At 41.1% G+C, this 17,971-nt stretch overlaps 1 protein-coding gene across 1 annotated transcript in view; it reads right to left on the bottom strand.

Annotated features, from left to right (window-relative positions):
* Positions 1–17,971, bottom strand: part of vat1l (vesicle amine transport 1-like) — a 32,255-nt gene that overhangs the window by 12,241 nt on the left and 2,043 nt on the right. The window contains exons 4-7 of the mRNA XM_055899448.1: positions 17,163–17,305; positions 15,383–15,486; positions 11,857–11,912; positions 11,524–11,718 (exon numbers count right to left, since the gene is read on the bottom strand). Of these exons, the coding sequence (XP_055755423.1) occupies positions 11,524–11,718; positions 11,857–11,912; positions 15,383–15,486; positions 17,163–17,305 (498 nt within the window). The remainder of the gene's footprint in view (positions 1–11,523; positions 11,719–11,856; positions 11,913–15,382; positions 15,487–17,162; positions 17,306–17,971) is intronic.

Below are 17,971 nucleotides of genomic sequence, written 5' to 3'. Positions count from 1 at the left end.
TGAATGTGGGCAGCTGTTTAATGAACAGATCCTCCTCCCACAACAGGAAAAGGCCACGGCATCCCAAACCAGCCTCACACAGGAGATCGATCTCTAGGCACACAGCTACTGTCACAACTTCTAATAGCATCCAACCTTGACAAGACCCTAAATGACAGGAAAGGCAGAAATTCTGAAGAAGACGATTACATTGTCAGTCATATTATAGCTGGTTCAGGCGGAGGTGTGTAATGGGAATTTGAATGCTTGTGCTTATAACTAATTTCTGTGTTCTATTCATGTGCTGTTCTATAAACCAATGTCTGTGTTCATGCAAGTGGCTGACTGTACAAATCCTCCTCTTATCAGTAACTGCAATTTGGCAGTACGCCCAGACGTTGTTTTGAGAACGAACAAACAATATCTCAGTTAAGGTCTCAGCTTAGAGAGAAGCCTTGTGAGGTGTTGGTCTGTCACATGTTATGAAACAGTATTGGTCGGTCACATGAATGAAACAAAACGATAATGATTAATTAATTATGCTAAATCATGCAAATATAACTTGTCTGTGTATAGCTTTATATAAGACAACGGCTGGGACTGCCCAGGAAGAGCTTCTGACAGACATGTGTTCTATGGTGCATTGAGTTGGTTGGAACCTCTCCAGCGCGCTGACAATAAACAATGATTCATTTAAGATTGACTTTGAGTGTCCCTGTGTAAGAATTTTTCCACGACAGATGTTTGTAGCATAGAAAATTGCTTGAGAGCAAGAGAGGTAACCAAAGCCATAGCATCAATAGACCTGTGTTACAAAAGCTTTATAACGGAAAATATTTTTTCATCACGCAAAAAATACCTCCCTTTGTGCCACCAAATAACAGAATCTTGTCACCATGTGAGCTAGAGTGAATCTAAAATCTGAAAAGAAAATGCTGACATGGAGAAGATTAAACTGGATGTGGGTTCCCAAGACCTTCAATGTTTTTATGGTGGCCAGTGTGGCCAAGTTCTTTTCAGATCATTGTCCCACAACAACAAAAGTAGGTTTTCATTGAATTTGGCAAGACTGCTGTTCTATGGTGTACTAGTAGGAGAGCAAAGCATATGTTCCTTTTAAAATACAGTGCCTTCAAAAAGTATTCATACTCCTTGACTTACTCCACATGTTCTTGTTATAGCCAGAATTAAAAAAGGATTACATAGCATTTTCACACACCCATCTACACACAATACCCCATAATGACAAAGTGAAAACATGGTTTTAGAAATATACACTACCATTCAAAAGTTTGAGGTCACTTAGAAACGACCTTGATTTTAATCAGAACAACAGTTTTCAGCTGTGCTAACATAATTGCAAAAGGGTTTTCTAATTATCAATTAGCCTTTTAAAATGATAAACTTGGATTAGCTAACACAACGTGCCATTGGAACACAGGAGTGATGGTTGCTGATAATGGGCCTCTGTACACCTATGTAGATATTCCATAAAAAAATCTACCATTTCCAGCAACAAAAGTAATTTACAACATTAACAATGTCTACACTGTATTTCTGATCAAAAAAATTGCTTTTCATTCAAAAACAAGGATATTTCTAAGTGACCCCAAACTTTTGAACGGTGTATATATTTTTTTAAATATCTAATTTACATAAGTATTCACACCACTGAGTCAATACATGTTAGAATCACCTTTGGCAGCGTTTACAGCTGTGAGTCTTTCTGGGTAAATCTCTAAGAACTTTGCACAACTGAATTGTACAATATTTGACTATTATTCTCTTCAGAATTCTTCAAGCTCTGTCAAATTGGTTGTTAATCATTTCTAGACAAGTAACTCAACCACTCAGGAACATTCACTGTCTTCTTAGTAAGCAACTCCAGTGTATATTTGGCCTTGTGTTTTAGGTTATTGTCCTGCTGGAAGGTGAATTAATCTCCCAGTGTCTGGTGGAAAGCAGACTGAAGCAGGTTTTCCTCTAGGATTGTGCCTGTGCTTAGCTCCATTGAGTTTATTTTGTATCCTGAAAAACTCCCCAATCCTTAATGATTACAAGTATACCCATAACATGATGCAGCCACCACTACTAAACATTTAGAAAAACATAATTACACTTTGATATTATTAGGTATTGTGTGTAGATCAGTGACACAAATTCTCAATTTAATCCATTTTAAACTCAGGATGTAACAATTTCTTTTTTTTAAGTCAAGGGGTGTAAATACTTCCTGTAAAGATAGAAAAATATAGTACAGTACTGAGGGGGTAAGCTAAGCTTGTCTTTTTGAAAATGTACTAATAGTCTTCAAATTGTCAGCAGAAATAAAGAGATCCCATCTAAAAATGTCTACCAGATCTGTGGATTGGAAATACCCAAAGGACTGCTAATAGCCACAAAAAATAGAAGTGCATTACAAACCATAAGTGACATCATTTCAGACTTCTTAATGGAGCAAAAGAGAAACTGTCATTATTCTGGAAATTCTGATGTGCTATTATTATAGTTAGAAAATTCACAAGCTCCCGTCGATCACCTGAAGGAAACACGGTGTGCTGTGATGGACCCATTTTGAGATATCTTGACTTGACACATTTAACAATTCAGAGGAAAATAGTCCACTCAGTCAAGTGATACAGAAATTCATATTTCCAATGCTGTGCATATAAGGAACAAAGTTACATTATTAAAAATAGATTTAATCAAAGTGAATAGGGTTTAGGAATCACAGTGTTATTATCTAGTTATCTACAGCCATCTACATGTTGTTCAATTTATCTCTGCAAATCAGTTGGACTGCACACTGATGAATAACATTAATGTCTATCATTTCACATGTTTATGAACAATTCACCAATACGAGTCAGCCATCCATTTTTCTCTGTGTATTACAGATGAACAGATAACAACCTTATCTGGGGGCTTCTGTTCCTTCTACCATTTGGGCACATTCAGCTTACTGCCTACTACGAGAGGAGAGGACTGTGTTCATCATGCTGTCTTACACAGGCCAGGTTTGCCAGGTGCGAGGTCATTAAATCAACAAGCGTAGCTAAGGCCCAGATTTAAGAGCCTTAATTTACATGATAGTGTTAATAGAAAGGTGCAGGAGCCAGAGCAAACATGGGGTGAATGACAACAGCCATTTGAATCACTGGAACAAACAGGAATGATCAGACCATGTGGTGGAATCAGTAGCTAACAATGATAACAACCCATAATACATGCAAGTCTTAGCACGGTTCATGTCAGAGAGCCCACATGCTGCTGATAGATTTCACTGTCCTACAGGTCACTAGTCAGTGAAAATGGCTCTAGGGTGTCATAACAGGGTGTGGCAGCCTGGTCACTCTCTTCCCACCCCCACGTTCGGAGAGATCCCTGGCTACACTCCGGCCTATTTATCAATGCAGGGCCTTGGTTCCCATGGCAACAGTGCCAAGCTTGGCTCAGCCGGGGAGGTAACGCCAGATCTGGTGTGGCCAAACCGAGAGCTGTGCCGTGATATACAACCACGTAATACTAATGCTGTAGCTCAGTTAGCGACACGAGACAACTGAGCAGGAGTCCACTGGGCAACAAGTAGCGACAGAAAAGGTGCTGTGTTGAGAATACTTCTCGGCTGTAGGATAGGATACAGATAAGACACAGACGACAGCATTAAAGCATTGAAAGTGTGGTTCAGGCTTGTGTCACACAACATTTAGGTGACAACTCAGCAGACTTTAACCACGACAGTCTCATTAATGAGAAATCGAAACATATTTCCAGGACAAGGTGGACTAGTGAATCTACTGAGGCTTGCGTTATCTGTAGCCTGGCTACGGTGGTAGTACATCCTGAGTAATGCCAGTGTCAGTAATGGCCTTCTGCCTGATAGGCTGGTGAGGGGAAAACACTGCTGGTGCTGAGTTTTAACAAGTGCTGTCTGAGAGGACCATAAATCAGATTGTCCAGAGCTGCCTGGCTGCCTTGCCTGCCTCCTGCCAATGCCAGATCTGAGGTGTCAGGGAGCAGAGTGGAACAGCCAGGCTGGTTGGGAGGGAGAGCTCTGCAACAACAGTAAACAACGGTCCGAAAACAACCGATATGCATTCCGGTGTCAGCTCACTGACAATTCCTAGGCAACAGACAAATGGATGTGGCCCAATGTAAAAATGGGTTCTTCCCTGAGTGAGCAGCACAGCATAAAGCATACTAGAGTTGTGTTTCTGGAGGGGTGTTCATTTCCTGGAGTGCTGTGAAAGACTGACTGGTTTGGAGGAGCAGGATACAGCTGGTTGATGTGCATCTCTAGGGGGGAGCTTTGTGAATTCTCCGGCTGCATTCCTCTAATAGCCCCCTGAACTTCACTATGGACCTCTCCAGGACTTCACTTGACTCACGGGCACAGGAGAGAATTGCCTCTGTGATGCTCAGGGCATTCAGAAATAGTTTGTAGTAATTGAAGTCTGTGGCTTCAAAGCCGCTCTTCAAAGCAGAGGAAGAAAAAAAAAGACAGAAACACATCATTGCCTTTCTCCAAGACAATAGCCTTATATGTAAACTTGCTTTTCATTGTGCAAACCCGTTTGATATATTGCTTTGCAAAACAAATCCGAGTCTAGAGACATTAAGAGGCTGTGGAGAACAAAATGATATCCCCTGGTCAGGATGTCACGGGGAGATGTTGCATGAGTTCCCTCATGACTACTGTGGAACAGAAGGTAGAGGACCATACCAAACAATCACAGCGAGGCCACTGGCGACACTGGTGCTGAATGATGAATATTGCTTTCGTAGAAAGTATCCAGATAATCATCTTCAGCTCAGGGGGTTAAATGGCGTCCAGAAAGCATGGCCACAACACAGGTAATAAGATTCACATTGCTTGGAGAAGACATGGCCAACTCATCTATTTCGCCCTCTGGGTCTGGTATTGTTTCCAAGCAGAACAGTAGGATCATAAACAACGATGACTATTAGGGCTGAGCTTTAGACGTATCAGTCAGGTGATACAGACCACGTAGCTAGTATGTTATTACATCTTATGGTGAGTATGGAGCAGCAGGTACTAATCTCCCTGACTTTCTAAATAACACTTTTCCATGCTGTGACGGCATAAGGCAGAACACACTTCACATCCAAAACATGACTCTGTGTGGTGGAGGCTTCCAGATAGAGAACATGTGTTCGGAAGAGCCCTCTTGGGGGAGAAGTGAACAGCAGAGATTAATAAGAGCCATGTCTGGGGAACGGTGGTTCTGCACTCAGGTGACAGAGCTCAATTCATCACACATCACATTATGTCTCCTGATGGAAAGAGACCATATGGATACAGAAGGTCAGTCATGTCTCGCTGACAAACTCAGGCCTGCACTATTGTTGCACATGAGGAGTAATATCATTGTCAATAGTATTACAAGTACATGCAGTCCCCAGAGTAAAATGATTGTAGGTTAAGTCAACACTCTGAAAGCCTGTAAGTCAATAATGTTTCTAATGGACAGAACTAAGATAGGGAAGCCTTTTAGAAAAGTCAATTTATCAACTCAAAGTAGCTGACATGCTAGGATAGCATTTATTCCACTGACTGTCATTATTTGTTTATTTGAGGTTTATTCGGATGACTGATTTCGAAGACAGTGACCTCACGGCAAATATTTTGATAATTAATTCCAAATAAAAAATCTTGATTGGGAAAAAAATGATAACTTATTACAGTATGTCATCTCAGTGTGATACATCTGTAATTAGGGATTTGAATTCCTCAATCACTTTCTTTCCTATTCTGGTATGAGCATTTAAAGGTGCCACCCACCCTGGCATGACTTTGCAGAATGCTGTGGATGGATCAACTTCTGAAACCATGACAACCATGCAGAATAGTGGGGAGTCAGTCTGTCACTTTCCCACCCCAATGCCTGATAGGATCAAAAGGAAAAACAATAAACCAAGCAAACATGGATCTATACTGAACAAAAGTATTGGTCAAAAGTTTCATGAGCTGAAATTAAAGATCCCAGAAATGTTCCATATGCACAAAAACCTTATTTCTCTGAAATGTTGTGGACAAATTTGTTTACACCCATGTTATTGAGCATTTTCCCCTTGCCAAGATAATCCATCCACCTGACATGTGTGGCATATAAAGAAGCTGATTAAACAGCATGATCATTACAGAGGTGCACCTTGTGCTGGGGAAAATAAAAGACCACACTAAATGTGCAGTTTTGTCACAACACAATGCCACAGATGTGTACAATTGGCATGCTGACTGCAGGAATGTCCACCAGAGCTGTTGCCAGAGAATTTAATGTTGCTCTACCATAAGCCACAACGTCGTTTAAGAGTATTTGGCAGTACGCCCAACTGGCCTCACAACTGCAGACCACGTGTGCCCACGCCAAACAAGGACATTCAAGGGTGCGTACTCAGCCCCCTCCTGTACTCCCTGTTCACCCATGACTGCGTGGTCATGCACGACTCCAACTCAATCATCAAGTTTGCAGATGACTCAACAGTAGTGGGCTTGATTACCAACAACGACGAGACAGCCTAAAGGGAGGAGGTGAGGGCACTCGGAGTGTGGTGTCAGGAAAACAACCTCTCACTCAATGTCAACAAAACAAAGGAGATGATCTTGGACTTCAGGAAGCAGCAGAGGGAGCACCCCCTTATCCACATCGAAGGGACAGCAGTGGAGAAGGTGGAAAGTTTTAAGTTCCTCGGCGTACACATCCCAGACAAACTGAAATGGTCCACTCACACAGACAGTGTGGTGAAGAAGGCGCAACAACGCCTCCTCAATCTCAGGAGGCTGAAGAAATTTGGCTTGTCACCCAAAACCCTGACAAACTTTTACAGATGCACAATCGAGAGCATCCTGTCAGGCTGTATCACAGCCTGGTATGGCAACTGCACCGCCCTCAACCACAAGGCTCTCCAGAGGGTGGTGTGGGCCTGCACAACGCATCACAGGGGTCACCTACAGCACCCGATGTCACAGGAAGGCCAAAAAGATCATCAAGGACAACCATCCGAGCCACTGCCTGTTCCCACCACTACCATCCAGAAGGTGAGGTCAGTATAGGTGCATCAAAGCTGGGAGCGAGAGAATGAAAAACAGCTTCTATCTCAAGGCCATCAGACTACTAAACAGCAATCACTAACTCAGAGAGGCCGCTACCTACATGAGACCCAATCACTGGCCACTTTAATAAATGGATCACTAGTCACTTTATACAACGCACTCTAAATAATACCACTTTAATAATGTTTACATATCTTACATTACTCATTTCACATGTATATACTGTATTTTATACCATCTATTGCACCTTGCCTATGCCGCTCGGCCTTCGCTCATTCATATACTTACATGTACATATTCTCATTCACCCCTTTAGATTTGTGTGTATTAGGTAGTTGTTGGGGAATTGTTAGATTACTTGTTAGATATTACTGCACTGTCGGAACTAGAACCAAAAGCATTTTGTTACACTCACATTAATATCTGCTAACCATGTGTATGTGACAAATACAATTTGATTTGAATTTGATTTCACATCCTGCTTCTTCACCTGCGGAATTGTCTGAAACCAGCCACCTGAACAACTGATGAAACTGAGGAGTATTTCCATCTGTAATAAAGCTCTTTCGTGGGGAAAAACATTCTGATTGGCTGTGCCCATGCCCAGTCATGTGAAATCTCTAGATTTGGGCCTAATGTATTTATTTCAATTGCCTGATTTCCTTCTATGAACTGTAACTCAGTAAAATGGTTGAAATTGTTGCATGTTGCGTTTATAATTTTGTTCAGTATAAAATGAATCCTTTATTTATTGCTTGCTGTCTTCAAGCAAATCACAGGTGTCTGTTCAACTAAGGCTGTGTTCTGAACACAAGGGAGCCCATTTATTAAATGTCCTCTTGTGGAGGACAACTCTTAGAAAAAAAGGTGCTATTTAGAACCAATAAGGCTTTTTCGGCTATCTCCATAGGATAACCCTTTGAAGAACACTTTATTGTTCCAGGTAAAACCCTTTTGGTTCCAGGTAGAACCCTTTCCAAGGAGGGTTCAACATGGAACCCAAAAGAGTTCTACCTGGAAACAAAACGGTTCTCCTATGGGTACAGCTGAAGAACCCTTTTGGAACCTTTTTTTCTAAGAGTGTACTGTACATAAGCATGTACCAAACCAGCCTTTGGGGGTAAGACAAAGAAAAATGTGATTCACATTATTTTTTTAATATATAAATATTTTTTTTTTCCCTTCACATTTTAAAACAGTCCATTTATATTTTCCAAAGGGTCTATACATTTGGGGGAGGTTTTTTCTCTCGCCTGAGTAACCTCGTTTCACTACCAAAAATAAAATTCAACCATCTAGTGTTCAGCAAAATAACAACACAATGTCAAATACAGGTAGCCTAATCAAATAATTAACATCCAATCACATTAACCGCTTTTCTCTCGTGGGAATTCCACTAACGGTCCGTATGTAGCCAAAAGTAGCTGCTGCTCATTCCGCTTGCTGAAAAATGTATAAATGGTAAAAAAAAAAAGTAGGGCCCGTATCCATACTCTACTAGTAGTACTGCTACTACCAGCAGTACTACACCTGCACCTGTCAACGACACAAGTTGTTCTGCTTCCACAAGCACATCCAATGCTATTATCAGTAATTCTACATTTGTTGTTAGCCCAGCTGGCATGGACACTGACAGTTGTGAATCTGACGCAGCCGAAGAGCTACTGCCTCCTTACCCGGGAAAGAACCAACCAACAGACAGGGACGTTGGACTTTAATTCTACCTGCTGCCGCGGATATGGCTGGGACAATGCTGGTGGAAAAGGCCCAAAAAAACTATACAGACAATGCCTTATAAAACAACACTGTTTCATGATGCATCAGTGACATAACAGGAGATGTTTTGAAACAATTACTGCTTTGCATACAAGCCAGTGAATTCTATGCGTTACAGCTGCATGAGTCAACAGACGTGTCAGGCCTGGCACAGCTCCTGGTATATGTCCGTTACATTTATGGGGGGTCAATTAAGGAAGACATCCTCTTCTGCAAACCACTGGAATCCCGGACAACAGGAGAGGATATTTTTAAAGTACTGGACAGCTTGGTGACATCAAATGGACTTTGGTGGTCAAGATGTGTTGGTATCTGTACTGATGGCACAAAAGCCATGACAGGGAGACATAGTGGAGTGGTAATGCGCGTGCAAGCAGTTGCTCCCGACGCCACTTGGGTACACTGCAGCATCCACAGAGAGGCTCTTGCTACCAAAGGAATGCCTGACAGCTTGAAAGACGTTTTGGACACTACAGTGAAAATGCTTTTTTAAAGCAAGGCCCCTGAACTCTCGTGTATTTTCTGCACTACGCAATGATATGGGCAGCAACCATGTAACACTTTTACAACATACAAGTGTGCTGGTTATCAAGGGGCAAAGTATTGACACTTTTTTAAATTGAGAGACGAGCTTAAAGTTTTCTTTACTGACCATATTTTTCACTTGTCTGACCACTTGCATGATGACGAGTTTCTCACATGACTGGCCTATCTGGGTGATGTTTTTTCTCGCCTGAATGATCTGAATTTAGGATTACAGGGACTCTCCGCAACTACATTCAATGTGCGGGACAAAATTTAGGCTATGATTAACAAGTTGGAGCTCTTCTCTGTCTGCATTAACAAGGACAACACACAGGTCTTTCTATCATTTTATGATTGTTTGTGTGCAAATTAACTCAAGCTTACGGACAATGTCAAATGTGATATAGGGAAGCACTGAAGTGAGTTGGGTGCGCAATTATGCCGGTACATTCCCGAAACGGATGACACAAACAACTGGATTTGTTATCCCTTTCATGCCCTGCCTCCAGTCCACTTACTGATATCTGAACAAGAGAGCCTCATCGAAAACTGTGAAAATTGAATTTAGTCAGAAGTCATTGCCAGATTTCTGGATTGGGCTGCGCTCAGAGTATCCTGCCTTGGCAAATCGCGATGTTAAGACACTGATGCCCATTGCAACCACGTACCTATGTGAGAGTGGATTCTCAGCCCTCCCTGGCATGAAAACTAAATAAAGGCCCAGACTGTGTGTAGAAAATGATTTAAGACTGAGACTTTCTCCAATACAATACAACCCAACATTGCAGAGTTATGTGCATCCTTTCAAGCACACCCTTCTCATTAACATGTGGTGAGTTATTCACAATTTTCAATTAACAAATAAGGTTTTATATGTAAGATGGTGAGATAAAGAGCAAAATTATTGATTATTATTATTTGTGCCCTGGTCCTATAAGAGCTCTTTGTCACTTCCCATGAGCCGGGTTGTGACAAAAACTCACACTCATTTTTATGTTTAATAAATGTATCGTATAGTGTGTGTGTGGCAGGCTTACAATGATGACAAAAAACAACATTTGAGAGTGCGCTGACCCTGGTGCTAGAGGGGGTACACAGCTGGAGGTTGAATGTTTGAAGGGGTATGGGATTATAAAAAGTTTGGGAACCACTGGTCTAGTGCACCAACAACCAAAACTTTACTCCCGCTTTTAACCCAACCCCTCTGAATCAGAGGTCGGCTCTGTGATTTGAACTGGCCACCTAACCAACACAATGTAATTAAATCAAATTACATGACACACTGTATCTCCTTGACTGTTTCTACTCAAATAATAACATGTCAGCCTTACCAGAGAAACTATTCACATTTCCTGGAATGGATAAATGAAATGTACAGTAGTGTCTCAGACATTCGATAGGAAGGACAGAAATAATTCAATTTGTCTATACATTTTTTCACTTGAAACAGATTTTGGTCAATATGTGTATGAATGTATACTGTATAGGTGTATAAATAAAAATAACTGAGTGGAGGTAAACACCAGTAATATGAATGGAGAGGAAAGCTCCGGAAGGTCTTTCACTGTTCTATAAGCAGGGGATCTTGTGAATAATTAAACCACCAATCATCTACCTCATAGCAGCAGGACTGTAGTCTCAATAAATGACTCTATGACCCTCTGTGCTGAGCTGCCTGCTAACCACTAGCAGTTCCACTATCAAGTCCACAGAAATAGCAGAATGTGTGAAACACCCAAATGTCACATTTGTGTTTCTTTACAAACAGAGTTGGTGACGGTGTAGAAACAGAAAGAGGAAAACAGACACCCAGAGAGATGCACTGGCAGAGATGGAGAGGAGAGATTGATGTATGGAATTCATGTGGGCGTGAATGTGAACGTCGCATAACTGCATCCATCAAAACAAGCAACCGGTCTCAACGGCCCACCTGCCATCTGCGGGCCGAACCAACGTCCACTAACAGCGGAAAAGTGACAAACAACAGATGACACTCCATCCAGGATGCTTCCATACCACCTTCTCTAAAACTTTCCTACTACCCATCTGTGTTTCCTTAGTGACCGTGTGGATCATTCCCAGATTGGCTGTATAGTAGACCTACCAGTTAAAGACATCATGCCAGATGTGTTCAGGGAAATGTCCCTGCCCACCAGCTGTCCACTTACCTCCTCCAGTGCCCACAGGGAGTCCACCACAGGTTTGATCTTCTTCTGGTTGTAGAGGGAGAAGAGTTTCTCCACCACCGTTTTCACCTGCCCACACCTGCCCTGCTTGAACAGGAGGTTGAGCAGCGAGAATCCAGCAATGACCTTGTTCTCCTCGTAGAGTTTAATAGGGTTCACCTTCTCAACCTGCCACCACTGGGGAGTCAAACCAGAGACACACACATCACTTACCCCAATAACTAATTTGTGTTTCATTGTAAGTAATGAATGTTCGATAAATATTAAACAGACTGTTCCATTCTGTAAACTCAGTGACAGACTTTTCTGACTCACAGATTTTGCAAGGCTGAAGAAACTCTTTGTTTCCCCGGTCACCATGTTTGATGAGCCTGAAAACACAAAAACAAAGACACAAGCTTATAGAGAGAGACAGGGTGGCTGTGTTAACTGTTGGGCTGAAGTGATAGGTGAACCGTAAAGAGCCGTGAGGTGAAGAGGGGTTATTGTGGGGGAGGAGTGGTTGCCTCCTTTAGATCTGGCACAGCTAATGAACTCTGTTCACCGTTATATTATTCATTGATTCATGCCGCACTAGTGTTACAACTCCACGACTGTCATTCTGACAGAAACACTAATTCTACATGATCTGAAACCCAAGAAGACTCTTGTAATTAAACAATTCAGATGTGGATAAAAGCCAGGGTCAGTAAAATAAATTCACGTATCATTTTTTTATCCATTTGAATTAACCTACATTTCACACTGAATCACAACGCACGCTTGGTTTTCAATGAGGTTCAAGCAGTCGCTTAAATTCTGTCCAGATTGACTATTGAGTAGATGGAGGGATATTACCTATAAATAATAGGAACATCTGTATTCTAAGTGTCCTTAGACAAGGTGAAAGAGCTTACAAGAAACATAAAAAATATTTGTGGTCTAAGCTATGTCACAGGAAACAGTGCCTTCAGAAAGTATTCACACCTGTTGACTTTTTCCACATTTTGTTGTGTTTTAGCCTGAATTTAAAATAGATTAAATTGCAATTTTTCGTACCCCATAACGTCAAAGCCATTTTTGTATTTTTTTTTAATGAAAAGCTGAAATGTCTTGTGTCAACAAGTATTCAACCCCTTTGTTATGGCAAGCCTAAATAAGTTCAGGAGTAAAAATGTGCTTAACAAGTCACACACACTATATATACAAAAGTATATGGACACCCCTTCAAATTAGTGGATTCGGCTATTTCAGCCACACAGGTGTATATAATCGAGCACACAGCCATGCAATCTCCATAGACAAAACAACACATTTCTGCCCTGCTAGAGCTGCTAGAGCATTTCAACTGTAAGTGCTGTTATTGTGAAGTGGAAACGTCTAGGAGGAACAACGGCTCAGCTGCGAAGTGGTAGGCCACACAAGATCACAGAACTGGACAACTGAGTGCTGAAGTGCGTAGCGCGTAAAAATCGTCTGTCCTCGGTTGCAATACTCACTACCGAGTTCCAAACTGCCTCTGGAAGCAACGTCGGCACAAAAACTGTTTGTCGGGAGCTTCATGAAATGGGTTTCCACCATGCGCAATGCCAAGCGTCGGCTGGAGTGATGTAAAGCTCACCGCCATTGAACTCTGGAGCAGTGGAAATGCGTTCTCTGGTGTGATGAAGCGCACTTTACCATCTTGCCGTCTGACGGGCAAATCTGGGTTTGGCGGATGCCAGGAGAATGCTACCTGCTCGAATGCATAGTCCCAACTGTAAATTTTGGTGGAGGGGGAATACTGGTCTGGGGCTATTTTTCATGGTTCAGGCTAGGCTCCTTAGATACAGTTAAGGGAAATCTTAACGCTACAGCATACAATGACATTCTAGATGATTCTATGCTTCCAACTTTGTGGCAACAGTTTGGGGAAGGCCCTTTCCTGTTTCAGCATGACAATGCCCCTGTGCACAAAGCGAAGTCCATACAGACTGCGAGCCAGGCCTAATCGCCCAATATCCGTGCCCGACCTCACTAATGCTCTTTTGACTGAACGGAAGCAAGTCCCCACAGCAATATTTCAACATCTAGTGGAAAGCCTTCCCAGAAGAGTGGAGGCTGTTATAGCAGCAAAGGGGGATCAACACCATATTAATGCTCATGATTTTGGAATGAGATGTCCAACTAGAAGGTGTCCACATACCTTTGGTCAAGTAATGTAAGTAGTTGCATGGACTCTGGGTGAATTAATAGTTTTTAACATGAATTTTGAATGACTACCTCATCTCTGTAACCCATACATACAATTATATGTAAGGTCCCTCAGTCGAGCGGTGCATTTCAAATACAGATTCAATTACAAAGACCAGGGAGGGTTTCCAATGCCTTGCAAAGGGCACCTCTTTGTAGATGGGTAAAAAATAAAATAAAAAGCAGACATTGAATATCCCTTTGAGCATGGTGAAGTTATTAATTACACTTTGGATGGTGTATCAATACACCCAGTTACTACAAAGATACAGGTGTCCTTTCTAACTCAGTTGCCGGAGAGGAAGGAAACCGCTCAGGGATTTCCTCATGCCAATAGTGACTTTAAAACAGTTACAGAGTTTAATGGCTGTGATAGGAAAAAACTGAGGATTGATCAACAACATTGTAGTTAATCTACAATACTAACCTAATTGACAGTGAAAAGGAATCTTGTACAGAACAAAACTATTCAATAATATGCATCCAGTTTGCAACAAGACACTAAAGTAATAATGCAAAACATGTGGTAAAGCAATTAACTTTTTGTCCTGAATACAAAGTATTATGTTTGGGGCAAATCCAATACAACACATTACCGAGTACTACTCTCCATATTTTCAAGCATAGTGGTGGCTGCATCAAGTTATGGGTATGCTTGTAATCATTAAGGACTGGGGAGTTTTTCAGAATACAAAAGAAAGAGAATGGAGCTAAGCACAGGCAAATCCAACAGGAAAACCTTGTTCCACCAGACACTGGGAGATGAATTCACCTTTCAGCAGGACAACAATCTAAAACACAAGGCCAAATCTACACTGAAGTTGCTTACCAAGAAAAGACAGTGTATGTTTCTGAGTGGCAAGTTATCGTTTTGACTTAAATCTGCTTGAAAATCTATGTAATCTTGTAAAATCTTGTAATGATCAACAACAATTTTTTTAAAGAATAATGGACAAATATTGTACAATCCAGGTTTGCAGAAAGACTCACAGTTGTAATTGCTGCCAAATGTTTTACTTTTTTTTAAAAATTTAACTTTTATTTAACTAGGCAAGTCAGTTAAGAAGAAATTCTTAATAACAATGACAGCCTACTAGGGAACAGTGGGTTAACTGCCTTGTTCAGGGGCAGAACGACAGATGTTTACCTTGTCAGCTCGGGGATTCGATCTAGCAACCTTTCTGTTACTGGCCCAACATTATAACCACTAGGCTACCTGCCGCTACATGTATTGACTCAGGAGTGTGAATACTTAAGTAAATTAGATTTGCTAACATTTCTAAAAACATGTTTTCACTTTGTCATTGCGGGATATTGTGTATAGATGAGTGAGAAGAAAAAAAAATCATCAATTTTGAATTCAGGCTGTAAACCAACAAGATATGGAATAAGTCAAGGGATGTGAATACTTCTTGAAGGCAGTGTATATGTACAGTATAGCACAAGTACAATGGTGCCTAACCTATATACAATACCTGTCAGTAAGTTTGAAATGTTCTAAATTAAAAATGTCACTCAAGAAACATCATCATTCACAGGCTAACAGCACATCATATCTCAAGAGTCTTATGTGCGATACTGGTGGCACAATGTAGCAAATTTATGAGTAGCATCCTGATAGGACACCAACCGTAGAGGATGTAGGTTCCCAGAGGCCTCAGCAGTCCGAGGCCTTTACCAGTGTTCTCCCCAGACAGACAGTCCAGGACGATGTCCACTCCCTCTGGAGAGATCCTACCAAATACAGGAAATTCAATTAACGAGAATCAACATGTTCCTCATTTACAGACAACTACAGGCTTCATCAGACGCCTATCAATCTATTAGTCATTCAATGTTTTGTTCAGATTTCAATAGTTACATTTATATATTTTTAGCAAATAATAAACAATCCACTTTATTGACAATTCGATCAGCCTTTTGTTCCATCAAATTCCACTCTTGATTTCAAGTGATACAGTATTAAAAGCATTGGACAGGTTAACCATCAGTGCGATTTTTCGTGGCATGACTCACTTAAGAGCACAAATGTAAAAGAAAGAATGAGAGGCATGTTCTGATCAAGGGGTCCTATAGCCTTCCTTTCTGCCTGGTGGCCTGACCGCCTGCTTGGCTAAACTGCTCGGCGGTCTTATGATGCCCATGGCCTTGCATATTGTAAAAGGAGCGACTTAAGACCAATTTAATTTTGCTTTTCTCTTGATCCTGAGAGGAATGTGGGGCCACAGAGATGAAAGGCTTATTAATCTGCCCCTCCCTCTGATATGGCTGTATTTACTACCATTGTGATATGCAGGCAGACAGTATTCTCCCTCTGTCAATAAGTACTGAGGGGGAACCAAGGATTAGGCTCCTTAAGAAAGGAACTCAAGAGGAAAGCTTGGTTGAATGTATGCATTTATAAAGCACTTCAGAATAAATTCAGAATGTGATTATCAGATGGACATGTTTTAAGCCTCCTGACTGCATGACTCACCTCCAAAACACTATTCCTATTAGACAGTAGACATGAAGTTAGCCTTGGCATAGAGGGTTATTTTCTGATTGTCTCCTATTGAGGTGGCAGCATCCCTATGGATTGCACTAATTGCCAATCAAACAAGATAATTAGTGATGGGAGACTAAATCCATACAGTTACATATTGGGATATTATTTTTGAACGATATATCGTATAGTTTTGACAATATCGCACTATTATTTTTGTGCTAGTTGTCTGTACCTACACCAAACGTATTTTTCCTCCAAAGCTTGTTCTCCATCTTCTTTTTAAATAGGGAGCCAATTTGTTTCCAGCACTTTTATTTCCATGACTGATCAAAACTCATTTTTTCATGGCTCTCACTTGTCCCTCTGCAGCAGACATATGGTGAGTAATATGTTTGGAACAGACAAGACAACGACATGCAGAGTGATCTGAATGGGCATAGTATTTATGAGGCATCAGGGCGCTTTCCTGATTGGCCCAGCTGTTCCACGTCCCCAGCAGACAGCCTGTTGCAGGTTGCCTTCAGAGAGCCTCTGAGCACTCTGCCCCACACACTGCCGTTGCTCTCGGAGACGAGCTGCCTGTTGCCATAGAGACCACAGCCACACACGTCCAAATATGGCATCGACTAACATCTGCATCCTCCCTGAGCTCTACATGCTCTGTGTTCTACGTTAACACATTATCATTTCATATGTACATATCAAATTGCACATTATAGATCGAAAGAGATCATTAGTAATTATGTGAAATTATATCTAAACATATTTTAATAAACCTGTAAGATCCAACGAAATTACACATTTGCTAACAAATTAGTCTTATTCATAAAAATTGTGTGGAACAATTACCTCTGCAGCTCTATGTTTAGAAGAAAGATTTTATCCCAATAATTGCTATTGTAGAACAAAAAACAAACCTTACTTTTTAACTTCTTGTACATAATCAGCATTTCTGTCGAAGAGGTGGGTCACAGAGTCTTTGATGGCTTCATGTTTGAAAGATGAGGCCGTTCCAAACACTGTGACGCTGGGTATAGTGGAGCACAGCTGAGCCACAGCTTGACCCTGAAAAACACCACACAATCCCAGTCAGACTCTCCAAGACACAGACAGTATTACACAAGGCCAATCCAGACAATGACATTTCCACAGCTTTACCAACCATAATCCACATTTTATTTGAAGAATAATTATAATAATTATTCTCATCCTGTTCTAATCATTCAACACACTAGGTAAAGACAGTAAATGTTTTCTTGTCCATCTCTACTACAGTATGGTACTACATGTGTGAATTAAACAACAGAGTTATACCCCATTGTGTGCATCAGTCTGAAATCTGAGCAGTCGCTCTACTGTATGTTGACACACTGTAAGAGGTTGTTCATGAATTACAGTCTGTAGAAGCATCTCTAGAGTAGAGTATAGTTACATCTCTAGTTATGTTTAATTATTAAAGCTGGGAATTACTAACAGTGCTTTCGCTAAAGGGAAATGTGCTACATGAGCCTGATAATTCAATGACTTGTAAAAAAAAATATTTGTAAAAAATCTGAAGAGTCTGTGTGCATATATACTGTAACCAGCACAGCTCAGATACTCTCCATCTTCAACCACAGTCACATCTTTCCTAGATGTCGTTTTCTCAGCCACATCTCACCATCATCTTCAATCATGAATACAGCATTATGTAAAACAGCAACTAAGCTGTCTGATAATAGCCACAGGCTG

The sequence above is a fragment of the Salvelinus fontinalis genome, chromosome 35 (assembly GCF_029448725.1).
Source record: "Salvelinus fontinalis isolate EN_2023a chromosome 35, ASM2944872v1, whole genome shotgun sequence".
NCBI classification, from domain to species: domain Eukaryota; kingdom Metazoa; phylum Chordata; class Actinopteri; order Salmoniformes; family Salmonidae; genus Salvelinus; species Salvelinus fontinalis.
Note: the sequence above shows the minus strand (reverse complement) of the source record. Positions and strands in the feature narration are given on the sequence as shown.